Source organism: Haliotis rufescens, unplaced genomic scaffold, assembly GCF_023055435.1.
Source record: "Haliotis rufescens isolate VD_foot unplaced genomic scaffold, xgHalRufe1.0.p SCAF_9, whole genome shotgun sequence".
NCBI lineage: Eukaryota > Metazoa > Mollusca > Gastropoda > Lepetellida > Haliotidae > Haliotis > Haliotis rufescens.
In genome coordinates this window covers 41,827,239-41,838,134 of record NW_025964383.1, presented here as the reverse complement: position 1 = coordinate 41,838,134, position 10,896 = coordinate 41,827,239, and the positions used below count along the sequence as shown (strand labels likewise).

Sequence of the window (10,896 nt, the reverse complement as noted above, 5' to 3'; positions counted from 1 at the left end):
CCAAAGGCAGCAAATGGTGCTGTGGTTGACGTTGAAGATTTCCCTGTTTGGATACGTCCTATGGCGACGTTCCGATCGGCAAAGCGGAGTTTCGGCATTTTTAACTTGAAAAATGTTGACAATTGAATGACAAATTATTGGCTGATGCTTGCCTTTTTATAGCCACTACCACGAATGCCATAACTTGAACGTACATTTTGTTTTACTGTTTACTGTTACATTTTCGAACAAGTGTGAAAACAATGCCGTTTGAGACATTGCAAATCGACAGTGGCTGCGTTTTAAAGCCTCGTTTGTCGAATATCAGGCTACCAACATTTTCCAATAACATATATCCAATTTATATACCGGATTTTTTGTGTAGTCAGGTTCCACAAAGAACATGATACATGTGCGTTTCTTTTTTTGAAGAGTGTATATTAAGCCTTGGTCACCGTAAATGTATCAGTTGTTTGTTTGTTGTTTAACGCCGCTCTCTTCAATATTTTAGCTATATGACGGCGGTCTGTACATAATCGAGTCTGGACCAGACAATCCAGTAATTAGTCTCATGAGCGTCAAACCAGGTCAGCGAGCCTGACCTGCGATCCCGTTACTCGCCTCTTACGACAAGCATAGGTTGCTAAACGTCTAATTCTAACCCGTATCTTCACGGGTGGGAATGTATCAATAACTTATCCACATCATTCTGGGGTGGGTTTGTAGATAATTCCGTTGTCTTGCCCAAGTCAAAGGGTATGTCAATGGTTTATACCAAATCGTTGAATAGGGCTTCATTCACAATACATTTTTATAAATGGTGTTCTTTCATGGAGCCATCTCAAAATGCAACAAATCATGAGTGGAACAGGTCAAAGGTCGAATGATTGAATAAGATACGCAATTCTGAGTTGACCTCTAGTTTTCAGAGAATGCGCACCAACTGTGCATGTCACGCATATCGAACAATATTTTTTTGTAAACTCCAACATGAGCAAGTAAATAAACAACATTAGTGTTTACCCAGAAACTGTTCATTACGCAATTTGATTTTATTTGTTTGTTTTTAACGCCGCACTCAGCAATATTCCAGCTACATATGTCTGCAAATAATCGAGTCAGGACCAGACCATCCAGTGATTGACATCATGAGCATCGATCCACGCAGTTGGGATACGATGACATGCATCAACTAAGTCAGCGAGCCTGACTACCCGATCCCGTTAATGCCTCTTACGACAACCATTGTTTGCTGAAACCTATTCTACCCTGGCTCGTCACGGACCTTGTATGGCCAGCATGCAACGTCAAAATGAATAGAATGAAACATGTAGTTAACTGAGCCACCACGAATGAACGTTAAACGACAGATTGATGGTTTTGTCAGTGGCAATATTCGATGTTTTACATGGAACACGTGTGATAAACGTGCTTAGCAACTGTTCAGCCGTCGAGGGCGGTTCACTGGACACACTGAACTTCCTGAAATCTGTTGAGAAAAAGAAAATTGTCCCAGCCCTTCTTTCGGATTTTTTTCTGCATGTTTTGAAGCAGCCATCGGAAAATAACTTTGTCTCTGCCGAAATGCCAAACCGTCGGTGTCGGAGAAGAGGAATTCAGTTATGCTGGGACGTTACATGACTGCAAAACCAGATATTTATTATTATTTAAACTATGAGCCTTATTTTTTATATTAAAAGAAAACATCTTGCAGCAGTCAATTTCTTTCTTTCTCTTCAGTCTGAAGCATTTTTTTTCAATAGGAGACTATTGGGGATAAAATCCCAGAATCATTATTAATTTGATATTGAGGATGGAGGCGGGGGTAGCAGCATATCACATTCCACAGAAGCCTACTTGGCTCCTACATTGCTTAAACGCCATTGTTTTGATAACCATACAGTAAAATAATTTCCAGAACTCTATTCTGAAGGTGAGAACTGAGAAAAGGCATGTGAAATGTGCTCATTTGTCAATGATAAGCTGCTAATACTTGCCTACGTTGACGGGCCTAATAAGCAAACATAGCCCTGATCAAAATGAGAATAATTTGTTTTCTATCTCTCCGTTTTCTTTAAACGAAAAGCTACCAAATAACACGTATGTACAATCTATAGAATAACATGACACATTTTGCATAGAATACATATTTCAACGGTAAGTAAATATTTAGTTGTTGATTTCATAAGGTTTCTTACATTTCGCCGTGGCAGAAGACAACATTCAACGGCCTGCGGTTCGAATCCGTCTGGTGTAACATTTGTAATGAAACCGATCTAAAATCAAGGGGGGAAAGAAGACAGGGAGACTATTAAGATCCTGCATTGCCAACTTGTTTTTAATTGATAATTAAGTCAGTTTAGTTCGAGGTCGAAGACAATGACGCTTTGCATGAAATATAATAGAATAGAATATTTAACTTTATCAACAAACTAGATAATATGAATATTTGTAACCTCCTTCAAGTGAAGGTTTACAGAATGAGACAAGGTACCGGTGTAGCAGGCTAGCTATAAGTGTAGGAGAAATCATGTCTCCGAGGGATTTACTAGAGATTGTAAACCCTCACATGAGGGACGTTCCCGAATGTGAGGGTTTACAATCTCTAGTAATCTCGAAGAGACATGGTTCGTCCAACTTTTAAACCGACTCATCGCATAGACAACGTTTTTAATTAAATAACTGTAATAAAAACTCTCAAATGCATAACCTGTATCGGAGATGAAATATCGCCTACAGTCGTGAACTCGGTTCATTGAAACCAGCGACCTCAGCACGTGGGTTTCGCAACGGTGCGAAATTTGCAGTGCGTCTCGCAATGGCACGAAATCTGCACGTGCGTCTCGTAGGCTGTTCGTAGTTTTTGTTCTATCAAGGGTTTACAATGATTGTAAGCCCTCCTATGAGGTGTTACCACAATTTCAAAAACTCCATATCGAGTTACACAAACAGCCAGTAGGTTTATAACTAATTATCTGCCCACAAAACCCGGTCTGTATGTTGATCGAGAAGGGCTCCTGACTGCCACTCAAATCTCACACAGACGCTCGCTGTTTCATTCCAAAAGTCGCATGCTGTATCAGATAAGCAGTAAATAAGACACAACACATCTGAGTCAGGGGGCTGGTATGCGTCTCTGTGTGGCACAACGGCCGGCTGGCTGCATTTACAACCGTGACAAGCACGAAGGAAGATCCACGGCTTGCCGCACGAGGAGGCTGCACGTGGAATTCGAGTTGAAACTGACATCACGTTCTCAATCTGCACGAGGCTAGGTACTAGAAGTGAAACGTGTTACACGTGCGATCCGAGCTCCCGCTCACATCAAGTGCTGCACGAGCTACTGCAAGTGACATAACTTGCTGTCTCAAGGTACAGTTACGATATACGTTAACACCTGTTATGCTAACAGTAACATTGTGGAGGCGGTGAGGTGAAATGGTTTTCACGTCGCGTTCAAGGTTATGGCACTTATATATAGCGACGTGCATGCACGTGTGTTTGTGACTGCTTGTACTAGTTCCGACTAATGGCGATTTTATAGTTTGTTTGTTCGTTTGTTGTTTAAAGCCGCACTCAGCAATATTCCAGCTATATGACGGCGGTCTGTAATGAATCGAGTCTGGGCCAGACCATCCAGTGATTGACATCATGAGCATCGATCCACGCAATTGGGATACGATGACATGCATCAACCAAGTCATTGAGCCTGACCACACGATCCCGTTAGTCGCCTCTTACGACAAGCATGTCTATAAACACACCACCATTCATTTCCTTATGATAATCACCAGTTTTCCTTTTCGCCTTGAAAACTAGCTCACATCCATCATTAAGCCCCACCCACAGGTTCCGGCATGCAAAGCAATGACACGATTACATGATGGTACCATGGGCGCTTGCCGTCCATCTGACGGTAACCATATGAAGTCAGTGGAATGATTCTTATTCACCCAGGATTCATCAAGGTACATGCTCTGGAAGCCCCGACTCCGGTTGTCATGAATGTTGCGGAGATAATGTGACCACAGAGACAGGATGGAACATTTTCTGAAAACTGCTCGGACAAAGCCATCTGTAGTGTATCGACATCCCATCTCGTGGAGGGCAATAATTAATATTGCCCGGGAAACATTCATTGTGTCATTAATTTTCTCCCGAATTCTACTGCAGATCACGGGTAATTCATTAAGGTTGTACACTGTACGCCTAATCACCCCTGTATCAAAGCTGTCTGATATCCTTTTACGTCCCGGTTATGTTTTTGAGACGACCCCTGCCTTCGTTGTTTTCTTTATCATACCGTTGACGTGTTGGTATGAAAGCCCCACAGCTTCGACAGTTCGGTAATACGCCCTATCTAAACTAATGAATGTTTTCCCTCTGACTTTCTGATGTTTAAATAAATTGTCTCCATTTCTTACGACAGACTCCATGTTGTGTACAGTGGCTAAGGACGTGTTATGCAACATGCATCATGGGAGCAGTGGTGAAACAAATGCAGAGTCATGTTGTTATTTTATAGGATGCACATCTAGAATCTTCTCCATATGATTTGTTTTGTGTGTGTGAATTAGATGTTTTACGAAGACTGCATTCTTCTTCTTATTATTGTTCTTTTTATTATTATCATAACGGAATTACATATGCATATTTCTACAGTTCGTTTCAGATTTCCCTCACTGAACTTCGAATAACCTGAACTTGCTGTTTTCGTTCGAATTTTCCTCCTGGAAATTTGTGGATAGGACTCCTTGTAACTGAAATACCTCAAACCACAGGTAGGTAGATGGGTCGTTACTTGATATTTCAAAAGCAACAGTCTTGGGAAAATTCTATCATTTTTAAACGGGCAATTTATTTCCTAGCATTTCCGACAGTACTTTACCACGACATTCAGCTTATATAGAAAACCAACAGCCTTGACAGTGCTATATCAACTGCCATCAACTCGAACAGTTTTGGTTTCGTTAAATATCTCAGAATATATTCATCACACAAAATTATACATTGATACAAATCCTAAAATAGCCTAAAAAGCTAACATTAGCAGAAAAGTACACAAGATTGAATTAATTATAATATTTTTTTCACGCTGAAAAACGCCTAGATATCGACTCATCCGGTATCGCCCCAGATGAAAGCAAAACTAATGATTAGAATGTCGTGTATAAATACTTTAACGATTATGGCCCAGAAGTCCTTTTATGAGTTAAATTCTTTCAAAATATTATTGATTATCGCTAAAAACTTGCTCGGGTGAAATCACATTTGTACTGTCAAGCATACCCGTGAAGATCCGGGTTAGAATTGGTCTTCAGCAACTAAGGTTCGCGGACTTGGTTGATACACGTCATCGTATCCCAAATGCGTAGATCGATGCTCACTGTATCAATCAATCGATTGTCTGGTCCAGACTCGATTATTTACAGACCGCCATCATATAGCTGGAATATTGCTGAGTGCGGTTTTATACAACCAACAAACAGACAATATATATTACGGGGGTTAAAGATTGGGGTCTGGCTGTACCCGGCTATTGCCGTTTTGGAAGTGTAAGTTAAATGGCGAAAACTACCCGTATGTTTCTTACTCCGCCATTTTTATTGTCTCGTCAACAACAAATACTTAACAACAATCACATCCACCCCAGTGATCAACACCTCAACTTTTACATCAGTCAAATCGTCCGTTACCAATGCTTGCCGTGAAAAGCGACTATGCTTGTCGTTAGAGGCGACTATCGGGATCGGGTAGTCAGGCTCGCTGACATGGTTGATGCATGTCATCGATCCCAATTGCGTAGATCGATGCTCATGATATTAATCACTGGATTGTCTGGTACAGATTATATACGGACCGCCGTCATACAGCTGGAATATTGCTGAGCGCGGCGTTAAACATCAAACCAACCAACCAACATCAGTCATATGCTCAACAACAGATACTCACAAACAATCATACACCCCAGTACGCCTGTACCATTAATGTGACAACAATCAAATGTTCAACGACAAATACCCAACAACGACTCCATGCACTCCAGTAATCAACACCACTGCCATAACAAGAATCAAATGTTCAACAACATATACTCACAAGCAATCACATACACTCCAGTACGCCTACACCAATACTATGGCAACAATCATATGTTCAACGACAAATATTCAATTACATTTCAATATGTAACAACTACAACTGTTCAATAACAACAAAATCACATACTCAACAACAATTAAATTCAAAACAACAACAATCAAATGCAAAATACATCTACCACAACAATACCAACTCAAATCAACAAACAACACTGTAATTAAACTTATCATAACAGAACAAGAAGCTCTTCTAAGATCTGCGTCACTTTGGGCTTTCCACCCAGAATGAGCAGACATGCCGTGACATAAATGGATTACCATTAAACGCGGCCTTGAACCCAATTCCCTCACTCACAAACTCACAGATTCAAAATCACACGGTCATATGAAATAACCTGTTTCTCTACCTTTTCCAGACCATACCAAACAGTGACGTCGTCAAAGACAAGAGGATGGATATGGAACAACACATTTCCAGGAGAATTGGCGTCATCGGAACAGGCACCTACGGCAGAGCTCTTGCCAAACGATTGGTCCACTCTGGGTATGACGCCATCATCGGCAGCAGAAAACCAGCGTGCCGGATATTGTCGGAATATGACGAATGCCTTTGTGACGTTCAGCTCACCACAATCACAGAATGTGTGACTCTGTGTGAGGTGGTCTTCGTGGCTCTTCACTCAGAACATTTCGCAGACACACTGTCACCTCTCACAGAAATATTCACCGACAAAATAACCATCGACGTGTCAAACAGAGACAGTCCTTCCAACAAGACATCCAACGCGGAGCTCCTTCAGTCTCTGTTGCCAACAGCAATCGTCGTCAAGGCCTTCAACACCACCTCTGCCTCCGTCATGGACAACTACATCGCCGGCGGAAGAAGAAAGATTTTCATTGCCAGCAATGACGTCATTGCACGAGACAGAGTGAGTAACCTTGCACGTGACATGGGCTTTGGGCCAGTTGACCTCGGCGAGTTGACGTCATCGCGGAGAATGGAGACGTACGTCACGCGTCTGTTCCCTGAATGGAAAATGCCAGTGCTTGTTACCTGTGTCATATTCGGTATTTGGTGTCTGTACACAATATATGATTATTATATTGTGTACACGTACAGTTATGATCAATTATTTTTGACAGTTCTCAACATGCCCATCTGTACGACGGCCATTACACTAATGGCCTTGATCTACATGCCCGGATGTTTAGCTGCCTTCATGCAAATGACGTACGGGACAAAACACAAACCGTTCCCGAAATGGATGGATGCCTGGTTGAAGTCAAGAAAACAGCTTGGACTTCTTTGTTTCATCTTGATATTGGCCCATGTTCTAATGTCAATCATGCTGATTTCACCGGCAAATTACGGCTCGTGGTTTCATTCAACCGCCATCACAATACCAGCGAATCTTACACACGACCTTCACCTTCCTATGAAGACAGTGATGATATGGAAGGGCGAGGCCGCTAGTCTTGCCGGTATCGTGGCGTTCATCCTGCTCTGTCTCCTAGCAACCACCACGCTGCCATCAGTCAGTGATTCTTTGAACTGGCGGGAGTGGCGGTTCATCCAGTCATCACTGGGGTTTACAATGTTGTGTATGTCAGCAGGTCACGTGTTGATCATGGGTATTCCTGGTTGGATGGACGCGGGATTTCCAAAAGTGTTGACATTTTTCAGCTTCCTGAGTTTAATACTTCCGGCCTCTGTTGTTCTTATGAAACTGATACTCTTCCTACCATGTGTTGATAGATATGTGTCCAAAATACGGAAAGGATGGGAACGAAATACGCGAAGACTCCATACCAACACAGGATCGACGGATGAACGACATTGTGAGGATGGCATGTGACGTAAGAAGCACATCGTCACTACTTTCCCCTTTCCGTAATCAGACAGAAGTGAGTGAGTGAGTTGGGTTTAACGCCGCTTTTAACAGTATTCCAGTTATATCACGTCTGGGTCTAACCAATGGTTAGTGTGGTTGTTATTGTGTTAGAGTAGCTACTGGCAATACTGTACGTTATTGGTGCTTTTTTTCTATTCTAGGGTCAGTCTGATGGTGGTGGTGAAATGGGTTTAACGTCGCGTACAAGATTATTGCACGTATATACCGACGTGCATGGACGTGTGTGTTTGTGTGTGTGTCTGCTTGTACTAGTCCGGACTAATGCCGATTTATAGTGCTAGCCCAATGAGACACCATGCCACAGTTTAACATGGATTCCCCACTCAAACACAGTATAACCGACCAGTACCTTTTTAGCCCCTTAATGCCGAGCGCCAGACAGGCAAGCACCATCTTTTGACGTCTTTTGGTATGACGCGACCGGGGATCTAACTCTGGACCTTTCACTCTCCGGGATGACGGTCTTCCACTAGACCACGGAGGCGGTAGGTTCCGTCTGTGAGCTTATGACTGTTGGGAAGTGATTGGAACTGTGATGACAAATTAAGTCCCGATCAAGTTCTTTGCCATAAACATGCATGTGGTTTCGACGTGTCATCATGTGGGGACTCCTGGTTTGAAACTGGCTCAATTAAACCAGTGTTGTAATAGTCGTCTGAAATGGATGTTTGCGGCGTGGGACGCTAATGATGCTTCAATCCCCCGTTTGCCTCTTTCAGATAACATGATTCAAAGGCCGCCGTGATATAGCCTGAATATCAGTAACAGCGGTGACAGAAACTAGACGCGAGTATTAAAGACAAGTAGACTACTATATGTTTTGATGTTTTACTAGGATAATTAGATTTTTATTCAGTAAGTTTCAACCAGATCTATATATGCCACAGTATGTAGACGGGAATAAACCGTCAATTATTGTCTTGATCAGCTGGTTGAAATATAATATTCCATGACAAAAATACTCAAATCAATTCAGTGTTATTGGCTGTTGCTCCCCCCCCCCCCCCCCCCCTGCGAAAGAGAAACAAGCGATTTATCCGACCAATGAGCGCTGAGATCACATCGCACAGACAGCAATGTTTCTCGCTTGAAACAGTGAACAACATAACATTGCGGACGCATGTCACTAGCGGGCTAAAAATAGACACACCTTAGCGCCACGCCGCATCTTTGCCCGTGTTTTCCCGTGTGGTGGAGGAATGGGCCGTTATGTATTGATAACTGATACTGGTAGGGATGAACAGCACACACGAGCAGCTAACAAAAAAAACAAAAAACAAAAAAACCCAACAAAACAGCAGTGTCAGTGGTCAAAACAATTCAAAAACGTAACAAAACATGTTTTCGAATTGTGTTTATCACAAGTATTTTGTGATTGAAGCGGACGTAGAAGTTACCTTTTCACACTGTGTCTGTTGAACACTCAAATGTTGAAATATCATGAAACAACGCCTTTGACTGTCTTATTTTTTACTATTATGTATAACAACGAGATTAAAATCCCTTTGATGGTAGTTTTATCGTGAGAGGATACTTATATATACATCTACTTAATTAGGCAAGCATTGTGTCTTTTTCTGACTGCCAACAGCAAAGTAGGTCAAATGCAAGTTTGTAAAAAAGGTATCTTAACTAGCGTTTATTTGTTGACCATTGCGTACAAAAAGGTATGAAAAACAATTAAAATACCCATTCAACTTGTATCACTACATTACTATTACTATATATGGCACAATTACCATAAAATTAATGGACAGGCGAAAATGGCCACTGTTACGGAATCATTCCAACAAATCCAACAACAAAATGATTTATTGTAGTAAGTGCAATTGCTTTACGACAAATAAAAATAAATATGTATTCCAGGTCCTAAAATACAACTGGACGCTGCTCTCGACCATCACAAACTTGTGACATGTGACTACAGACGGTGAGCTGGTCAACTCGCGACCCGCCACACGGACAGCGGCAGGCTACAGATGTTTGAAGGGCACGTGAAGCTGGTGTTCCTTATAATTCAAACTTAAACATAAACACAGTTAACGATCTGTGTGGAACAGTCCATATTGATAGGTAGAAGGCAGGGGATTAGTGGTCCAGTCATGCATATCCTATGTTGTTATAACAAATGGCCTGTATGTAGATCCACTCCAGGGTGGGTGTAGGGGATGGGTCGCCTGTCTCGTAGTCAGGTGTTGAGGAGGAGAGCTCTGTACGTCGCCGCTCCCAGAGTGTCAGTGTATGGAGCTGTGACGCAAACTGTAAACTTGTTAATGTGACATATCCACAACAGTCTAATACAATGATAGTGAAAGAGGCGGACGTAGAAGTAAATTGTTCATGTGTTGTTTGTTGAGTACGACCATGTAACAAGCTTAGCTAAAGGTGACAAGCTAGACACAATCTTGTCATCCGTCAACTTGTAAGTAATGCCTATCAAACAATTTAGCTAAAGGTGCTATTTTTCTAAATGACTGGTTTCTGATGTGTATCTAGGATCATTTTGCATCCACACATGAGTATTGTTACAATTATTAAAATATAGTACCTGATCAGTTTATGATACATTTCACACATTTCTGGGAAATGTCACAATAAACATCTGAGTAAAAAGTTGCTTCAAAATCATGAATATATTGGAATATTTTTCTTCCTCTCCGTAAAATAACCATTTCAAATACACACATGAATAGGGTCTGAATGAGATTATTGCAGCTGTACCTCAAATAGCTTACATATGACGTCATGGAAGCAATGTAATAAAACTGTACGAAGCGGACATATAATATATCACGTAACATGTTGGTACTTCTGTTCAAGAATGTAATTAATATGAATATTCTGTGTCTTATTATAATGTGTCCTGTTGTGTGTGAAAAAAAACCATTTGAATCCCCCATAAA

At 41.5% G+C, this 10,896-nt stretch overlaps 1 protein-coding gene across 1 annotated transcript; it reads left to right on the top strand.

Moving 5' to 3' along the window:
- The first annotated feature begins 3,141 nt into the window (after positions 1–3,141).
- On the top strand, positions 3,142–8,202 carry LOC124111056 (metalloreductase STEAP4-like). The gene is made up of 3 exons (XM_046470597.2): positions 3,142–3,351; positions 4,642–4,760; positions 6,497–8,202. The coding sequence occupies exon 3, from the start codon at positions 6,533–6,535 to the stop codon at positions 7,934–7,936; it is 1,404 nt and encodes a 467-aa protein (XP_046326553.2). The 5' UTR covers positions 3,142–3,351; positions 4,642–4,760; positions 6,497–6,532; the 3' UTR covers positions 7,937–8,202.
- The last annotated feature ends 2,694 nt before the right edge of the window (positions 8,203–10,896 follow it).

What these genes read in the sequence shown, in the direction of transcription:
- LOC124111056 (XM_046470597.2), top strand. Translation starts at nt 6,533, where the DNA reads ATGGATATGGAACAACACATTTCCAGGAGAATTGGCGTCATCGGAACA.